This window comes from Scophthalmus maximus, chromosome 21 (genome assembly GCF_022379125.1).
Source record: "Scophthalmus maximus strain ysfricsl-2021 chromosome 21, ASM2237912v1, whole genome shotgun sequence".
NCBI classification, from domain to species: Eukaryota; Metazoa; Chordata; class Actinopteri; order Pleuronectiformes; family Scophthalmidae; genus Scophthalmus; species Scophthalmus maximus.
The window spans coordinates 5,885,001-5,905,830 of NC_061535.1; the positions used below are offsets into that span (position 1 = coordinate 5,885,001).

Genomic DNA, 20,830 nt, shown 5'->3' on the forward strand with positions numbered 1-20,830 from the left:
CACACACACACACACACACCTATGCTTAAGCCATCCTCTGACAGTAAGGTCGGACTAATCGAGTGAATAGTTTCGGACCTCAGCTCATGTAGGCCAAAGTAGAGACTATACTTTTGTTAAGAATTTAGAATTGGACCACATTTCAATGCAATTAGTGAACAATCCCTTGGGAAAGACATCTCCAACTCATCCCATGCCAAGTTCAGCCTTTGCTAGACTGTCGGCCAATCCTGTGTCAATATGTACATCCTGTTTAAGTCAACTACGACTGTTTTAAATAACCCAAAGAATGCCAATGTGCTTAATCCAGGCAAGCCTTGGGACTGTCAGAATCAGTCACAGATTTCCAAATAAATTCAGTTCCTTAAATGAAACTGTGCAATGCAGAGACCACATTCAAAAAAAAAGGAAAAGGATTGAAAGGATTACATAAACTCTGGTGGAACAGTAAAATAAGAATATTTTTGTAAATGTAGTATTGCAGATACAAATTTCAGTCACATCTTTTCGTCAAAGTTAAACAAATAAAAAATCCCACTTTGAAACTAATTAAAAATGATTCGGATGAGGTCTCCATATTATAATACACCGTTTGGAATAAATATAGAATTAAAATTGTAGTTGTAAATTGTATTGGGAAAAAAAAAACATGAATTGAATTAATTGAATTATCTCCTCCGTTTCTACAGCTAAGGAATACAGACACACACAAACATTCATACACTCACAAACACCTATCACTGCCAAATGTTGCATACAGTAGTAAAGAAACCCTCATTAATGTAATGCACTTGATCCTGTCCTGTAGGTCAAGGCCTCGGAAATGTAACAGCATCCTATTAAGCTGAAGGAGATGTCTGACAAACTAAATCACCTTAAATACATTGGAGTGAAGGGAGATGCCAAATATCGGCTCTGTTGGAATTTCTTTGCAGGGACTCTATTTCTCTGAGTGTGAAGAGTTTAATTAGCTAAGTAAGCGACTAATATGTTAGTTAGCCGCTCTGATGGACGAGTCATGACTAAACAATCCCAAGCAAAAAAGTGCACATAAATAATAATGGAAATAAGGTGTGGGTTTATGGAAACATCACTGAAATAAACTGCATACAATGGACTATGGTATGAGTTACTTACTTACTTTTGCACTATTTAGAATTTATTAATTGTATATATTACATATCTTATTTTCTGTTTTGTTTTTTATTTTGTACTATTGCACCGTGGGTCCGAGACAAACGTTTTTTCAATTCCTCTGTATGTCTGGAACAATACTGCAGGAATTGACAATAAAGTTGACTTGACTATATTTGATTTTCTTTTTTTTTTTTTTTAAATCTAAAGCATTTTTTCAATAATCAAAAAATGCTAACATTACATTAAAATTGTATCATTTCTAACGTCTTACTGTGAGTATCCTTGCCTCACCTCAGGATGAAATTACAAAAGTTATATCTATGGAGTGCGGCAGGGTCCACTTTCGTCGAGTGACTGCGGAATACAAAACTAAGTTCTTAATATGCGTCTACATCCTTATCCCGAAAACAAATTCTTGAATTGTTCCGGAATTATTTACAGTCGGAAAAACAAGCTGAGAAAAAAACAGCTGAGGATAATCAAAACTCTGAACCATTCGAAACTCGCTCACAGTACGTGACGCGTGTATAATTAATGGGAACAGCAGTGCCAGCCGGTCACAAGCAGATAATTTACCCATAGCTGGTGAAAATCAACCCGGGCACAGTGACCTTTTTAGCATCTCTGTCATTCCATTTTCATGGGAACTTTTCATCCATGTGACAGTGCGGTTGAGAGGACGGGGGCAAATTCTTTATAAACAAAAACATCATATCGACTTCCCAAATCTCTATTCTAAATGAGCGGCGTTCCCATCAGATGTGTGCCAGAAAGAATTGCATTGTGCTGTATTGCAATATAACGTCACTTTCCTGCAAAAACATTTTTTTTTTTCAAAAAGGATCTTTAGTTTTCCCTCCTCACATGTTGTCAGTGTTTTTGTATTACTGACATTTTTTGTAATTTTCAACAAGCTAGAGAAGTGACGTGTGTGGGGTTTTTTTTTACCTTGTAGAGACGGATGGCAGCCTCATGCCTCTGGTTGGTGGCATGTAGCCTCAGTTTATCCACGCTGTTGCTGTAGTAGTCACAGGCGTTGCACTTGAGGTGCACAGGGTTGCCAATGGCCACACACTTTAATCTCCACTGGTTGGCTTTGCCTCCCTCCTTGATGTGGGCCACCAGCTGGTGCTTCTGCATGTGCTTGTCCGTCTTGCAGTGCAGCTGAAAGTTGGCCTTAAGCTGCGTGTTGTAGCTGCAGAGCTTGCACTGGTAGACGTCACCCACCATGCAACGCCACTCTTCCTCGGGCAAAGAGCGCTCGGCGCTGACGTGGGCGCTGAGAGCCTCCAGGCTGTCCGTGGAGTAGCAGTTGCACACGGCGCACTGGTAGAGGCGCAGTGAGGGGTCGTTGATGGGCGGCGACAAGGAGGACAGAGAGGGGTCCGACGAGGACATGCCGCCCAATCCACCCGAGGATACCAGGGACAGGTCGTCTGCCATCAGTTGACCACTGGCAAGACGAAACTCAGCCGATAGGTCACTATTCACTACAGAGAAAACGAGAGAAGAAAACAAACATGTTAGAGACCGTGAAAGCGAAGGAGAGACGGAACGGAGTTTAAATGGCAGGGCCTCGAGAAGAATTACACACACGGAAGCACAGAGGGATAACGTGTCAGATAGAAGGCAGGCAGTATGCACAGCAGGGAGAGTGGTACACAAAACAAAGAGGTATGACAGAAAGACAAAGCGTGGGCGAAAAATGAAAGGCTCACATGCATGGGGAGGGATAGAGCGAAAGAGAGAAGGCTCTTTTTATTAAATGAAATTAAGTGTGGAGAGAAAAGTGAGTCTTCTATGCAGGCCTCTCACACACAAAAGGATTTGATAAAATAAAGCCGCACAGAGGACTAGGGCTCCTTACAAAGTCTTGTCTATAAAAAAAACCCTAATAGGATTGAATCAGGATCAATTACAATCATCCTTTTCAACGTGCTAACTCGCTCATCAGGTAGCTTTAATTACTGCTCTCAGCAATGGTGGGACGTCGGTTTGAGGGCTCCAGGCTTTTCTCACATCGACACGCAGATTTGAAAAGCTGATCAATGCATTACACAGGTTTTTTTCTCTTTCTTCTCCCCAACCCACCCCAGGACAAAAAAACAGATCTGCTATTCATACAAATGTAATTAACTCGTTCGTTTGATCCCTTCATTGTCTATGTATGCATGTGACCAAAGCTGTTGTCTTTTCTTTTTTTTCACAGAAAATATTTGGATAGAGATGATTTAACAGCTACATCTTCATTTCTTTCTTTCTTTTTTTAAAATCTTTTTACAGTTAGTGAGTATAATTAGTGTTTTTTGTTGTTGTTGGTGTGCTACAACAGCCCACACTTTTACCTGAACATGGACGACAAATAACCAGCAATTTTGCAATGTGCACACCAAGCATTTAAAATCTGGGCATGAATTTTGTGTATATATGCATGGAGTATTTGAATATACTGTGCAAATATTCTGCTCACACCGTCTACACCTATGTACAGCTGCACTCACTATGGGGAGCAGTGTGTTATGAGTGTAATTCACTGAGAGTACATCTGCTGGCTGGGCTGTGACCTCCACACTAGAGGAGGGAGTGGGTGTGTAACACTGCAGGGTCATTGTTAAATCTCTCTCACTCCTACGGGAATCCGCTTCCTGCTGTGTGAGAGAGTGTGTATATGTGTGTACATGTGTGTGTTCTCTCCAGGGTGAGCAAAGGTAGGGTGGGGTGTGCATGGGGGGGATTAAGCTGACTTAAGAAAATTACAAATGAAAGATTAAGAATAATTCTCATGTGGCGTCTCATAATCATTTTTTAATCAGTGAGAGGGGTCAAAGAAGGGAGACAATGACAGAGGGACAATATGAGAGCAGAGATAAGAGGGAAAGAGAAAGAGCAGAGGGTGCAGCAAGGGGGGCAAGAGAAAAATGATGGGAGCAGAAAAAGAGAGGGTGAGAGGGCAGGGAGAAAAATGAAGAACAATGAAGAAGAGGCACAAAGATAAAAAGAATACAGAGATACATGTGATAAAACAGATAAAGGTGACTAAGTGAAAGATGAGCAGAAGGAAACCAAATAAAAAGGTAAAGGGCAAAAATATTAAGAATGACAGTACCCTGTACTTTGTCACACACTCATTAGAATGTTTTTTCTCCTTTATTTAATTAACTAAAATATCAGACATTGGCATCCTTCTTTCATTATAAGTTCCAGTATCACTCACCTAGACCCGATCCAAGAGCAGCCGCAGTTGCAGGATCTAGCTGGAATGGGTTAATCATCATCTGGGCATCGGGGCCGCTGCTGCCGGCCGGGCTCTCCAGTTTAACACCGGCCATGCCCATGTTTTGAGCCAGGTAGTACTGGTAAAGCTCTGCCTCGGCTGGGGCCAGGCCCAGATGGAGGCTGTGTTGGATCTGCTTCATGTTCTGCTGCAGCAGCATCATGTTGTGCATGTGTTTCTCACTGGTCATATGGATTCGCAAATTCCGCGCCACGTTGGTCTCATAGTCACACACCTATAGGAGGAAGAAGGAATGAATTAAATGTTGGAGGGCATCTTTTGCTGTTTTGTTTATCATCATCATCCAAGCATTGTATTGGGCTTAAAATGTAATACTTTTATCTCCATTATTTATTAAAAAATCATGGTTAATTCATCATTTACTTTTATATAATGTAACAAAAATTGGAATTGAAAAATAACAGCAAGATCTACAACAAAAACATCTGGATATCTAATTCACATAATAACCCTGATGTAGGCATTTTAATAATGCATGCATTATTATGAATTTAATGCTAAAATGTGTGAGAAGATCTGTTTTATAATGAACAGGGGTCAGATGATGCGGCCAAGAAAAATAATAGACACAGTGACGCAGGGCGGTATAACTAGCTCATTGTGTGGACAGTGCAACAAGGAAATTGGTATGTTGCGACCACATTCTCTGTCTGTTTCATTACCTCGCAGCGCCAAGTGGGCTTCTGTTTGGGTTTGGATGGCGAGGGTGCACCGCAACCTCCACCAAGGCTGGCACTGGGCACAGGATGGGCATGGTTGTGGTTGTATTGTGTCTCACTGCCACCATTCTGGATCGTTTGTACATTGTTCAGATGCTTGTCTGACTGCATGTGGATGCTAAGGTTGCCTTTGGTGGTAGTTGAGTAGTTGCATACCTGAAGGGTAAGAACGCAGTGATGCATGATAAACATCATATGCACTTTTAACAAAAACAAGCTGATATATCATTGATGGTTAAGGATTAAAATTCCGATTTTTTACTTTAAAGCTGTGATAAGTGTTGATACAAAGAAGAAGACAAACACATTTAATTGCTTCTTTGCGGCCTTCTGACACTGAATTTCCAACCATGCAAAGATATCCTGTTGTAGATTTTGCCATGACTGGCCTGTGACTCATAATTGGCTTCAAAAGCAATTTGCATTATCATTATTGATTTATTATTATTATAATATGTATTTTCTATTAGCATGTCGACCACACAAAGTAAAGAGTTTTGGTGACATCATAGATAAAAGTTGTCATGTAAAACCCAACCCCCAAAAAACAGAAATCCATAGAGATAAAAATTAGATGGACAGACCTCACAACGGAAAGGCTTGTATCCACAGGTATAGCTTTCACCCCTGGCTAAACGAGGATGAGGCTGTCCTGTTCGGCAGTACACACATGATCCACCAGACTCTGGATGTTTCTCCTTCATGTGAGCGTCCAGCGTCTGCTGGTACTTGTAGTGCCAGTTACACTTTGGACACTTCAGGGTCTTGCAGGAGTTGCGTGAATGCATCATCGTCATATGCCCTCCAAGAGACCGTGAGGATCCCAAAACTGTGTCGCACTTTGGGCACTCCACCCCACTACCTGGTGAACCTTCACCTGGACCAGGCGTACCAGGTGTCCCTGGAGTACCAGGTGTACTTGGATTTCCCGTGTGTTGATGCAGAGGTCCCGGACTCTCATCATCTCTACGCAACATCATCATGTCAAGGGGGTGGGAGGATGGCGATGACCCATCCCGTCCTGCCAGGCCTTCACTGGTTGAATCGTTGCTGCTCTCCCGGTCTCTGGCAGCTGCCAGAGGGTTGGACAGGCGGCTCTTCTCTATCTCCAGCTTATCAAACACAGGCAGGGAGGAAGAGGAGGTGGAGGCAGGGCCTTTGCTGTCAATGTTAAACTTTAGCACACTGTTGGAAAGGGGGGAAATACTTTGGTTTAAGAGAGGGAAATCTTTGCTACTGGTGCTGTCGGCCCTCTGGCCTGTCATGGCCATGGTCATGGCCCGTTCCTCCTCCTCATCTACCTCCATTTCTACTCCACCACCATTGGAGTAAGCATCCTCATCCTGCTCTGGACTTTCTCCTCCCACTACACCTGGCTCCCGCTTGATGGGCGGGTACTGGCTCAGGTCTGGCCCATTGGGTTGCAAAGTGCATGTGTCCCTAACGTGGCCTTTGCAGTCACTATCAGAGTTCCGACCTTCCAGGTTACCAGCAGTGGCAGCAGCAGCAGAACTCCCGCTGGGGGTTCTGTGGGCACCAGCCCCTCCCCCGAGGTTTGGGTTGGTCTCAGCCTTTGGCATGGTTTGGGTTCTGGGGGTTTGGTCATTGGAGGAGCTGCTGGCGCTGCCCTTCAGGAAGGCAAATCCTGCCTGAAGAGAATCTGCATTCTCCCCACTACTGTGGAAAGCATTCCACAATCCACGGAGCCCCGTGTCTGGCCCTAGGAAGTTGGCAGGTGTGGGAAAGTGGGGTAGCACAGAGTTGGGGTGTTTTTTTGGTTCCAGAAAGCTTATAAGAGGTTCTTTGTCCTTGCCGATGCCCTGGATGATGGCAGATACATGCTTGTTGCTCAGCAGCTTCTGCTCCTGCTCATTCAGGGTCATGCGGTGGTCATGGACAGCATGTGTCACGAAGGAACGGCTGTAGCCAAAAGACAGCTTGCACAGGAAACACATCAGCACAGGCTTCCGCCGTCCATCAGCCACACAGCCCTCAAACTTGGACAAGTCCACATTGTTAGGGACATCTTTGGACACACAGGAGTTTTTGGCTGCACCATCCGCTGTAAGATAGTCTTTGTCATTCTTGTGGCGGAGGTCATAGACACGGAAACTGTGCAACATGGGACCAGCGCCCACCAGCCCTCCAGCTGAGGTATTTGGGAAGGAGGGGTGGTCAGCCACTAGGGATTGACCCCCCAGGGATGAGGCGATGTGGAAGGTGTTTATGATCTGGGGGTAGAAGGACATGGGTGCAGCGGGCTGCTCCAACCGTTCCCCCCCTGGGCTCAGGCCACTCTGGCCACTGCTGGCCTGGACACTGGGGAAGGTCTGGGGGGACAGCAGGCCCCTGAATTGGAGAGCCCCAGAGAGCCCCCCCTGGTTGCCACGCTGCTCTTTGGAGTCCTCCAGGATGAAGGCAGAGCCATCGGGCTGGTAGATGATCTCACCACACAGGTTCTCCACATCGCTATCCTCTTCCATTTCCACATCACTGTTCATTTCCCCTACTTCTGCAGCACCCACTTCATGCTCCCCTTCATCATCACTCTCCTCCCCTACCATCCCTTCAACCTCCTCACCCTCCTCATGACCTCCAGTGGTAGGCAGACGGGCATTGGGGCAGTGGTGCTCCATGTATTTTTGTAAACTGGAGAAGGAATTAGAACATTCGTTGCAGGGGATCTCCTTTGCCGGCGCCACTGGAGATGTGGCTGGGGCAGAACAGTCCGAACCCAAAACTGCTCCTCCTCCTACTCCTGGTAAAGTCCCAGCAACACTCCCTTTGTTACCGGTAGTAAAGCTTTCTCTCCGACTCTGTTCAGTTAGAGGGTCGGTGGTTGCACTGACAGTGGTGGGGGTAGCAGTGGACGTCAGCGGACTCACAACAGCCTGTCCAAGGCCATTCTCCGGCTCTCTAATGGCAGCAGGTGATGATTGGTTGATGTTGGCGTTGTTGGCGACACTGGTCTCCATGGTGATGACGGAGTTGTCCTCAGCAGCAGCGTCCAGCCTCTGGCCACCATGTTCCTGCTGCCGTGACGACACCATAGGGGGAGAGTCACAAGTTGCCATGACGACCACTACATAGGGCTCTCATCTCATCCAGCCTAACAGGGACCTGAGTTGGGGGGAAAAGGACAACAGTGGTTTAGTCAATGTTGTTTAACAACAGATATGCTATGCTACTTTTGAACCACCAATTACTTAATTGCAGTTAATTCCAACTGACTCTCACCCATCATTCATTCTCAGTACAAACTGCTTGTTCTCATTCAGATAATACAGATTCTTAAAGCAGAGGATGTTGACTTTAATTCTGAAAGCAGTGATCAGTTATTGTAACCAGTCCAGAGAGCATATGTTTGTGATTTCTCCAAGTATGAGTTATTGTCCTACTGAGTTTATGTTTATCAGGGCCACATGATTTTTCCAGCAGAATATCCCTCTCAAATCAACTCCAGTAATTTGGCAACGTCTTAAATGCTGTCGGGAATAATCGTGGCAAATGTTTGGGAAGACACTTACTCCTAAAATACTAATTCAATCCACTCTGGGTTGTACACACCAAAGGTTTGAGCTAGATGCAACAAAACAGGACACGTATCTACCTCTACATTGCTTACCGCTCACAAATAAAAACAGCCTTAAGAATTTAGCAGCAAGTTTATGGGAATAACCCAATTGTCTGGTAAAAAGACTTTTGGATTGTGCAACACTGGAAGCTGGAAGCAGTCATGCCCCTGCCTGTGTCCTGTGTGTGAATGCTGTGATAAACGAATATGATTTCGGGCTAGTTCAACCAAGCTTTGCGTACGCTCAAAAGTGCTGTTTCTTTATGAAATAACAATCCCGTTTATCAAAACAACTCACATGCAGAAAGGTTAGTCTTCTTTTAAGAGGAAAAGTGGATTGGACTTTGAGGAGTCTTCAATCATTGGCTAAATTGGTCTTGGCATGTTCTCCCCGGTCAGGAGTTGATAATTAGGCAGCACCTATTAACCCATCAAAATGTGACGAAAATATGACTGAGACTCTGCGTGGACAAGGAGGGAGATGGAGAGAGAGCAGGCTTCCATGAGGAATGATGTTTGGAATACCAGCGAGATGTTATCAATGCTGGGCGGCTGCCATCTCTCAACCCCTCACTACTTCAATCTCTCGGCTTTTCACAACAAGGGACAAATGTAGAAGGCGCACGCACACACACACACACACACGCACGCACGCACACACACACACACACACACACACGCACGCACGCACACACACACACACACACACAAGGGGAGTGGAAAAAAAAACAGACAAAGCTTGAGAACTGCACCTTCATTGCTACTTTGAAGAATATGTTTTCTAACTCAGCTAAATAAAACAAATGAAAACTAGTCGTGCATCATGTCAGGGTTCTTTTCACTTGATACAGTACAAGCGCCTCTCAGATGCTCGCGTGTAAATGAGCCAGCATTAAAAGAAAGCTTTAAAGAGCCATGTTAACCTTTAACCCAATCCACCTGCTGCTTAATTCTCTCTCTCTCTTTCCCTACACTCCCTCGCCATCACAACAAAGCTACAAAAGAATTAGAGGATTAATCCGCAACAATCCAAGGGCTAAACAAAGCCAGTGGGAGGGACAGTAAAAGCGTGAGGAATGAAATCAAATGTGTATGAGTATGTTTGTGGGTGCGCGTGTGTGTGTGTGTGTGTGTATGTGTGTGTGTGTGTGCGTGTGTGCACGCGCTATAATCAGGTCTAATCTGACATATCCCGGAGATGATTCCATGGGGACTAGTGATAGATTAAAAGAGAGAAATTATGCTTTTTTCCCCCCCCTTTCCGTGCCTCACTCCGCTTCTGTCTCTCTATTTGTGAGATTAAAAGAAACATTCACAAGGAGCAGAAAATGAATTTGAATGCTTATCTGTAAAGCCTGTGTGCACCCAAAGGTGGCAGGTTGATGTGAACAACATCAGGAAATAACATTCAGTCAGGTAATCAAGGGGTAGAGCATGTTTCTAGTTCAAACATTTTTAATTTTTTCACACTTGAACTATTAAATCAACGGTGTTCACCACATGGAGTGAAAAAATCGCGAAAAAGAGGAGCCTTACAGATCATGCAAGGTTTTTTTTAAAAGTCTAGTGACTATTAGACCAAATCACAGAAAGAGAGCGAGTATGGTCTCTACACTTACGCCTCGCGAACAAACTTCTTTACACGTTAACTCGCACTTGCAGCTCCAATTAGCTCTGCATTCTGAACCAGCGGGGTTGAGGCAGGCCAAGTATTTAAAAAGTTAAAGAAATACAATACAGGCTTTTGTACGTCCACTCAAAATACAGCTCTCCCTTAGATTTTATTTACCATGAACCATCCGTTACGCTCTGCGCCAAAACAACACGCCGGGCTTGCTCCTGCAACATACACATTTCTTTCATTTTTTTTAATTTTACCACCAGTGTCCCTCTTACCAAGGCTTGTGTTAAATTGTGATTGAGTGTAAAACTGTTCAGAAGCAGCGGGTTTTGGAGCTAATGCGAGGCATACGACGGGATTTACTACTTGTCAGTGTTGTCACTTGACTGCTTATTTCACTTGGGAGCAACCCCCTTTGAATTGTAGCCTCGGACATAAAACACTGCAGTTTATGAATTATGCATCTCCTAACACTTTAAGTATGGAATTATGTCTCATGGATAAGCCAATGTGTTAAGCACTTGGCACTGATATATCACCCCTAATGCAAACAGGTTAGCGGCTGTTTACACGCACGCTGCCTGCCAACAATAACGTCATGAGGTGTCCGTTCATTTGTTACCTCTGGTTCTTATTGAACCCAGGCATTTCGCTGCTTTCACCAGATCACTGGCAAACAATGTAGGTTACAATATGACCAAGGCTCAATTTTGGATGTTGTTTTGATAAAACTTTGGAATTCAAACCCCCCCCCCCCTCTGATCCATTCAGCATGTGTTAATTCATCATAGTTGGACAGAGAAGTAATGCGATGTCTGGTCTTACTATCAAGTGATTAAGTGCTGTTGTTTTTTTCTTATTTCTACTAGCTTTTAGAGTTCTAGAGTTTTAGAGCTCCAAGTCACATTTTAGAAACTGAGATTGGGAAGATTTGCACGGATCCAATGAATAACTTGTAATGAGCTCTAACGAAGGCTGATTGAGCGACACTTCGTCTCGAGAATAAATGAGTGGAAAGACAATACGACTTGCTTCGCCTTGTTGTGCTCCATTCCCCAGGCTGCGCACCGTTCACAGCAGTAGTGCCCACCACTGCTTCTTTTAAGGCAGATCGCGTTACTGCTCGCCAAGAAAACCTTTTTCTCTCTCTCTCTCTCTCTCTCTCTCTCTCTCTCTCTCTCTCTCCGACTGTCCCCCCACTGGTTTCCTTTTCTCTGCTAAACAACCGGGCTACTTTCACTCAAGAGAGAGCCATGGATAGACAGATACATAAAGGCAGAGTTAGAAACTAACAATGAAGCCCTGGTTTTTCTCCTCACTGCAGAAACAGTTCCCTTCTTATAACAGAAGAACAAAAGAAATGGCCGCTCCCACCTCTGTTTTTTAATTAAGCATGTCCCCCTCGCTTTCACAAGCATGCACATGGACACAGCCTCTCTCTCTCTCTCTCTCTGTCACCCACACACACACACACACACACACACACACACACACACACACACACACACACACACACACACACACACACACGCACACACTAAGGTAATTAAAGTGGCAGATCAGATTCAGTGAGAGGCAAATAATAGCCCAGGAATGCCTGCTTTGGACACTGCTAGTTCTGATGGGGGAGAGGGGCTAAGAGACTCCTTCGCCTATTGTTTTTCTGCCCCCCCTCCCTCTTCCCTCTGCTCTCTCTTCCGTATCCCTCGATCTGCTTTTCCATAGCTCCCTGAGAGACAGAGAGGCAGTCTAAAGCAGGGGATTTCTCCACCACCCCCCCCCCCCCCCCCCCCCCACACACACACCCACTTTTCCGCTCTGTCCCTCTAACTCGGTTACTCTCAAAGCACCTAGGTAGAAGTTGGACCCTGTCTCCTACAAAAGTCAGAAAGTTGACATCATCAGAGACCACACTGTGTCCTGGGTTCAAACCCGGGGTGCCGATGTCAGGGTCTCGTCCCGCTTCAAGACGGTCAAGACTGTCACACGTTACCCAGAGTCGCGAGTCTGTTAAAAAGCCAAAACCTGTAATTGCAATGTCGCCACAATGTCGCCTTTTTTTGCACGGGAATCTGCCGAGTTCAAATTCTTCATCGCCAACCATCCGACATTTTAATGCAAGGAGAGGCAGCGCTACGGTGAATATTTATAACATCTGTAAACACTGGAATTAGGCAGATCTGTGCTTTGGGACATGGTCGTCCCAAGTTCTAAAACGGTTATTTTCCCTCCGCTTGTCAAAACTGTTTGGAGACCCATCTGAGCGCATGCAGTGACTGGGTAGATTAAATCCAGACTTGAATCTTTAAGGTGACCCGTAGAGCTTAGCAAAGTCAAACAACAAAGTCAGAAGGCAGGGTGAGACTATGGCTATATGTCCATTCCTTGAGGTCTCCTCGAAGGTCATCCCTCTCTCAGCATGTGGCCCCTCAGTCAAACACCAAATCTTCTATCAAAATGTCACCGAGCGTTAGCCAAAGACAAAGGCGAAGGGCACTGTGAAAGCCCCTGCATCCATCTCCCACTGTCAGTGCCATGAATAGGCCTACTCTGGTCTAATTAGACCTGTTTATTTGTTGCCATGCAGAAACGGAGCGGTGAGAAACGAAGTGGACGAAGGAGCCACAAAGCGGTTGAGAGGAGCAAAGAGCACCGATGCGTGCGCGCACAGGCACATCCACCCACACGCACAGACTTACAGAAGAGGGCCCATCGGTGTCTGTTTAAAGTCTTAACAGAGAGGACGGTGGGAGAAGAATTGCACAAGGATGAGGGGGTGGGGTGGATTGCGTGACCAACTGATTTTTGTCTCCTTTACAACTTAACCTCACAATGAGGTTTCACGCAGCCCTTGTTTGTTGCCTGGAGGTGTAATATTAGACGTTGCACGCCGCAGATCTTCCCGGTGCCCCCGCACCCTTTTCTGTCCGCCTGTCCTGTTCCCTGTGTCTCCCCTGCGAGGCAAAGGCCGTCATTACCCAAAAGACACCTTATCATTATTGCAAGGTGCAGCCCAGATACCTAGAGCAAAGCACCACTCCATTCAGTACAGGAATCTCTTTCCGACAAATTACCTATTCTGCAAAAATGCCTTTTAGCGAATCAAAATCCAAAATTACGCCTACATGAGCCATGATCTCGGTCCGTGGAAGGAGGCAAAAGAATGGAGAGAGACCTTTGGAGGAGGGGGGGGGGGGGGGGGGGGGTTATGAGGAGAAATGCAGGAGGATGGAAGCGGCCCTTTTCCCCCTCTTTTCCTTGAGCAGGTATGCAGGTTCTATCCCTCAGGTTGATGACAAGTTAATTGGTCTCATTGGTTGCTCAGGTAACATTACACCCAACTGCCCTCGAGGTGCGTACCTGATATCCCATCGTTAGAGAAAATGATATATCTTGGTAACATAGAAAATAACCAGCACTATGTGAGATGAGACCATCATCGGAAACAAAAATTGTCCCAAACCTGTTGACCAGACGAGTGAATCGTGAGGTCATGTTTGCCTTTTTCCCTCTCTGTCTTTCAGTGCACAGGAGAATTGTATCACTCAACTGATCAGTCCTCGAATCGGATGTAGTCCTAGTTGTTGAAAACATCTCTCGTGTCCTATAGTCGCTACCTATCCGAGACTAACAAATATCCTACTGAGTGGAGAGCACAGTTCCATTTATTTCCATTACGTATGATACTTTCAATAGGTCAATACCCGTGTTTGTCTTCGTAGAGGCAAAGTGTAATGGATTAAAGACAACTTTGACTGGGTTTAACATTTCTACAAATGGAATCTGTGCTTACACAGTCCCAGTCTAAATATGTGCTCAAGTCTCACGCCTCTGAAGAGGCAATATTTCAAACTAAACTACAGCTGAAACATGAAAATAAACAGTCAGACACTGCTGGGTCGCAGTCACCACTTACTGCCCTTGCTAAAGATTTTTTTCCCAGCATCAAAGGCAAAGCCAATCTACATAGCTAATGCAGGCAGTTTTTTTTTTTCTTCCCTCCCCTTCCTCGAACTCAAAACAGCAAAGACCAATGGGAGCGAGAGAAAAAAAATTGGGATTTTTCTTTTGCCGGCAATCTGGAAACACTCTCTAGTTAATTAGGGTTGATTGGAAATGAACCGCACAAACAAAGGGCAGCCTATGCCTTGACTATTATAGCCGTGCACGCGTGCACGGGGGGGGGGGGGGGGGGGGGGGGGGGGGGGGGGGGGGGGGGGGGGGGACTATAACCACCTTAGAAGCACGGGCTGGTAAAAAGCTCCCCTCGCTAGACTCGTCTCCTCTGTCTCTTCACCCCCTCCACCTCCACCCTCAAGATTAAGGGAATGCACCGCCAAAGAATGTGTGACGACCTCCACTGCCACGGAGCAAAACTTCCAGCCCCTGACGCCACAAAAGGCAAGAAGGTAATTAAGTTTGAAAGAATAGAAGCACTGCCACAAACAATGCCGCAGTGTCCATGGGGAGGGATTGGACGGGGGGGGGGGGGGGGGCGCGCATATGTGTGCGTATGTGTGTGTGTGGTGGGGGTGAAGCAGAAAAGCTATTAGCATTCAGTGGCCGGGTGAGAGAGAGAGGAAGGAGGGCAAAGGGGAACTGAGGATGGCATTCTCTCTTTCTGTGCTTCTCCGGGTCTTTCTCTATCGCAGCATGACTTGTCTGTTCATTCTTTTTTTATTTATCTCTCTTTTTATTCTCTCTCAATCGCCCCTAACATCTGGTTCGGACCCCCCCACCCCCCTCCGATATCACCCCCCACTACACTGCAACAGCTCTCCTATGCTCTTTTTGGCCCCTTTGCTGTTCCTGGTTGTTGCTCCCTGCATGAGGGGTGCCCTCCCGCTGACAGCACACGCTCAGACAATGCAGTCACACACACACAATCTACATATATTTCAAATTTCAGCTCCATCTCTGATTTGGCGAGGCCAAGCTGGACACTGCAATTTTACTAAACGTTATACCTTAATACAGAGATACACACACACACGGTATCCCTGGTTACCACTTTGGAGTTCTGAGAGCTAACTGGATTACCACCCTACACTCAAATTCTCACACACACACACACACACACACACACACACACACACACACTTGTGACACTCAAACACAAAACATACACTGGGAGCTTTCATCTTTTTTTTTTTTGCCAAATCTCCAGCAAAGCAGTTTAACTCAATTAGCAAAGAATGTAATTTTATTTACAGACTCCCAAGTAACTCAACACACACACACACACACACACACACACAAACACACTCATACAGTATAAGCAAACTGTCCCTCTCCCACGTGGTTGGAGCTAAGAAAGAGGTATTCATTGCTCATGCATGTGTGTCAGTCAGTCAGTGTGTGTGTGTGTGTGTGTGTGTGTGTGTGTGTGTGTGTGTGTGTGTGTGTGTGTGTGTGCGTGCGTGCGTGTGTGCGTATGTGTGTGTGTGTACTGTGTGTGCGCTGTGTGTTCGGACAGTGGAAAGATCATGAGACACATTTACGTCAGATGAGTGAATCAGACAAACCACTGCTAATTTCAAAGAGGGGAGGGTTTCTTTTGATGAAAGGAGGGTTAGAAGGAGCAGTTAAAAGTCAAAGAGGGCCAGGCGAACAGAGACAACAATAGGTGTGTGCACATCTTTGCGCGTCTACTGTCCATCTCTTTTGCTGCACAGTTTGGGAAAGCAAGTCACCAACTAATTGTGGTTTCTGCGGTGCAATGTATTTGGTAATCTGCCTCTCTTTGTCTCTGCATCTCACCAGAGACATGGATTAGTGCTAAAATGATGACTGCTTAATCCTTGATTTGCCTGCGCTAAATAAATATTAATCTAGCCCGCTCATCATGCTCTTGTAAGGTACAACATACACAATATGAAAGGGCTTAGCTGTTACATAAATCACAACCTTATCTTTTGGATGAGGCAAAGAACATGAGACCATACACACAAACACACACACACACACACACACACACCTCATCTCCGCAATAACTTAAGCACCTTTCACACAGCCTGTTAAAGAAGGAAATGTTGTGCCCTTATTTTGCCTTGCTGTACAGTATAAAAAGGTATGAACACGGAATGGGGCCGGGGGACATCAGTGTTCACAGAGCGAGGTGGCATCGTGGGACAGACACTGATGCTGTTCTGTTTCACGTCACGCCGCCGATTCCACAGCGATGTCATGCTATCTAAAAATCACACACACACACAGAGGTGGCATTATGTCGGCTTGCCTGGTTCAGTGTGAGCAAGCAGAGGCTGCATAACGAGGGGTCTTCTTCACGGCGAGACAGCGGGGTCCATGTTGAAAAAGGGGGCTGTATCAAGTCGAAGGGGGTGGTTGGCTCGGGTTATTTGGCACAAACCTGCTGAATACAAAGCATGAAATAAACCTCTAAAAAAATGCATGTTTTCTCAAAAGGGCACGTCGTTACATACTAGTGCAGAAAACGAAAACATGACAAATATCTCTCATTGGTGTTGATTCAGACCCCTCCACATCTCTCACTCTGCCTCTCAGCAGGTTGGTTTAAAAAAAAAATACTTCTGGGGACATAAAAAAAAAATGAAAGCTACCATTGCTGGACTCTCTCCGTCTCTCTCTCTCTCTCTCTCTCTCTCTCTCACACACACACACACACACACACTTAAATTGACAAGGCCGTGGCGGTGCAGCGCAGAAGAGGTTAAGCAAACACTGTCCACGTCAGTCAAGGATAGCACACACTCACGGACAGACACAGGGAGCAGTCTCTGACGCAGACGTTTCGCATCCACCTGGCAAATATAAATGGCTGGTTATGCTGTATCGACTGACCCCGGATTCTATGCTCGCGACTCTTGACGCCCGTGAAACAACCTGTGCAACTTATCTCGCGAGCCCCAAAAAAATAGCACGACATGTTCTTAAAATACTTGCCTCGTCGCAGGTTCTGCAGTCTGTAATTAGAAAACATGAGTTGTTGTTTTTTTGGGGTTTTTTTTTCCCAGCGCCAAAATCAGTTTTGCAAGAGCAGAAAAAGTCCGACTGATATTTTGGAACCTAATATTAGACATTGCAAACTTATGTAGCAACCCCGCTACTTGCTGCCAAAAGTTCATTCCTTTTAAGGAAAAGGGGGAAAAAATGCCACAAATGTTGCCCTATTTGGTGAAAGATGTCTATCGGTAGGAATTGACCAAAAAGCGAGCTGGTGGCACAGCTTGTGTGTACAGTATACAGCGACAGTCAGTGTGTTGTTCTGTGGCAGTGCTGTCTCAACTACCAGTTATCACTCTAATGTGGTCTCGAGCAAGTAGGGACATCGTGTCTCTCAGTCGTGTCAAAGTCGGCTTCATGTTTGCGCAACCTGTGCTTATCTGAAGAAGAGAGAGGGGAGAGGGGAACAGAATCTGCTCTTTCACGGTGACTTTAGGAGGGAATTCAGAGACACCTCGCTAATTGCACATTTCTCGGACACGGCGGCCGAAAACCTTTCAGGTTCTTCTCCAGGGGTAACAATAAAGTTTAAAGTTCAAACCCCAACTGTTTGTCTAAAGACAGTACTCAGCACGACCCCAGCCCTGTCATTATCTTCATAAACATAATCATAGGGCAGGTATCCTGACTGACGCCACGAACTATGTGCCTCTCACTTAAACATCTCCCGAGCACTTCTGTGACGCGCCACAAACAGGCCATTAATGTCCCGAGCGTTTCAGGGAGGACAAAAGGAAATGTGCGACCCTTTCGTTTAGACACACTTGTTTTTTTGGATTTGTGGAAGAAGAAGACCCCCATACGAAACACAAATGCACACATACCTTTCGGTCTTCCGAGAGCTCAGATACTCGTGACAGGTCTAATTTCTGGACCCAGGGAATTACTAATTAACTTAAGCTTTTGGCTCTCTATTTAATTAGAGAGGTCTCCAAATGAACTTTAGACCAAAGCCATTTGCTTTTTAAACAAACCCCCTTTTCTGACAGCTGTTGTGAGTTTGCTCTCTTCTCACAGAAACCACAAGGAGAGCACAGTTGTTATTTGTGCCATCACGGGCTCTTTTCTGGTTACCGTGGGAGGGGGGGAGGGAGAACGGAGGGGTGGAGAAAAATGAGCAATGGAGTTGAAAAGTGTACATTTTAATTGGATTTCAGTACAAACAAACAACTGTCACATGTAATTAGTGTGGTTTTAGATTAGCACCACTATATTCCTTAATCAAAAAGAAAGGAAAAAAAAACCACACACACACACCATGTCAAGCAAACGCAGGGCCAGCCTGCAGACAGGGAACCGGGCTGAAATGGACCCATTACCTTCCCGTGTGCTGTAGGAAATACTAGATAGAAAAGTGGCACGACGACTTCATTGAAACCTAATATGTAACACGGAAAATTGCTCAGTGCTCTTACCCCTTAGATCAAAAATATAAAAATCCATTCTTCAATCGCTCTGTCACCGCATGTGCATTACATCGCATTCAATGTGACAACCAGGGCACCGTCGGGGTCAATGACAAGGCAGCTGAAGACCAGAGTCAGCAATATCTCGCCGTTTTGCACTCTCTCTCTCTCTCTCTCTCTCTCTCTCTCTCTCTCTCTCCGGCACATAGTGCACACACAGATTCTGCTCACTGTGAAATATCACATTCAAAATGATGTATGTATACATTTAACTCATTTTTTGAAACTATGTGTAATATATAGCCTGAAAAGGGCAAGTTCTACTCTATCCTTTTAATAAATAAAACTTTGCCGTGTGTTTTACAATTTTTCCAAAATGGCGTAAGCGTGAGTATCTCCACAAAGGCCATGCGGACCATCCATCACCACGTCATGACACTTGTTTAAGTATTGTGTTAAGGCAGAGCACCGTTCTTCAGCCATACTTTGCTTTTTTAACAATTCCTCCCAAAAAGCCGCCCTATATCTGCTCGTCTCGGCCGCGATGAAACACGGCAAAAAACTCCCCTTCTTTATTTAGTCTAGGGGCAGAGAGCTGATACATCAGCGAAACCACTGACAAAACCAGCCCTGTTAATACCTACAATTTCATATACAAGAACATTCCTGGGCCTGCTCTGCTCTTCTTCTTTACTGTCACAGAAGAAGAAAAAAAGGAGTCTTTTTTTTTTTTTTCTCTTTTAAAAGCAAATAATTAAAGATTATTCCACGGCTGGTGCCAGGCCAGAAAAGAAAAGAGGAACAGTGTTGGCTGGACCACATACTTATTTTTTTTCCGCCTATATTAGATCAGACTGAGACCTACATTGGAAAAAAAAAGGAATATATATATTATTTTTTTTAAATACTGTACATTTATGCCTATCATGACAGAATAGTACAGGGATATCTCCATATTTAGTCTGGCTGTGTGAGTGAGTATTTGGTCACCTGCACCTGTATTTGTATCAGGAGGCAAGAGTCGCTGTCAATTAAATGTTAAAGGAATGTGGGTTGTAATGATAATAATAATAAAACTACTAATAATAAAATACAATGGAGAAGCTCTCCGCGCAACTGGGGTTAATTTCTTTGGTAAATTCGTCTCATCTCTCATTACGCTGTTTGTTTATGCCCACAACTCATACATAATTAATTAGCCACTTATTCCCTTACGAACCCGCGCCAATGGCCTTGATATCCACATGCTATTGCCTTCAGGAATACCGCATGCCAATCATGTCGCGTGCGGGCAATGTGCATGCATACAGAGGCACTTGCGAATGATGACACACATACAGATAATATACGCGAGCCCTGGAGAAAGCGACGGTGATTTGATGCAGGAGGAACATTTGATGATATGATTTATACCCACACACATATATTATATAGACATATATAATATATATATATATATATATATATATATATATATATATATATATATATATATATATATATATTTCTCAATCGCTTCTTATTTCTCCATTTTTTTTTCTAAAGCTCTGTTTAATGGGCATATGTCCTGTGACTGGGCTCTCTGCCTTTTCAATCCGTGCCTTTGTCTTTGGCCAACAAGGAAGAGAATGCATCATTTGTCATGAGACGTCTTGTGCTATTGTGGTGTATCTTTTCTCAAACCTGGAGAAACTTAGTCATTCATTAACTTTTCTTCCCCCACCTCCCCCCTCTGAACTCAGAGCTCGTCTTTTTTGGAAACTGTTGTTTGCATCATGTAGCTGTGCATATCTTTGTTTGCTGGATTGGTTTTTCAGCCTCGCCAGCTTTTTTTACGGCTATGAAAATACTTCTGAGAGCAATCGATACAATGTGGCATATAACCTTTTGTGCTATGAATTTTTTTGTTTTGTTTTGTTGGTAAGTACAAGAGGGACAAACCTTTCTAAAAAAAAAAAGAATATGTAAGAGGAGGACTTTGAGGCACTCGCGTGGAGCTGCGGGCCTGAATAAGTGTCCTTCACAGTGACTGCATCAAGGAGTATAGAGGACAAACAATTGTCACCGTCTGAAAGGTGGAACCGCGGCAACACA

The 20,830-nt window shown here is 44.8% G+C and overlaps 1 protein-coding gene across 1 annotated transcript in view; it reads right to left on the minus strand.

The window, feature by feature from the left end:
- Positions 1-20,830, minus strand: part of zfhx4 (zinc finger homeobox 4) — an 84,256-nt gene that overhangs the window by 54,425 nt on the left and 9,001 nt on the right. The window contains exons 2-5 of the mRNA XM_047329859.1: positions 5,736-8,271; positions 5,095-5,307; positions 4,352-4,646; positions 2,086-2,627 (exon numbers count right to left, since the gene is read on the minus strand). Coding sequence (XP_047185815.1) covers positions 2,086-2,627; positions 4,352-4,646; positions 5,095-5,307; positions 5,736-8,225 — 3,540 coding nt within the window. The 5' untranslated portion in view covers positions 8,226-8,271. The remainder of the gene's footprint in view (positions 1-2,085; positions 2,628-4,351; positions 4,647-5,094; positions 5,308-5,735; positions 8,272-20,830) is intronic.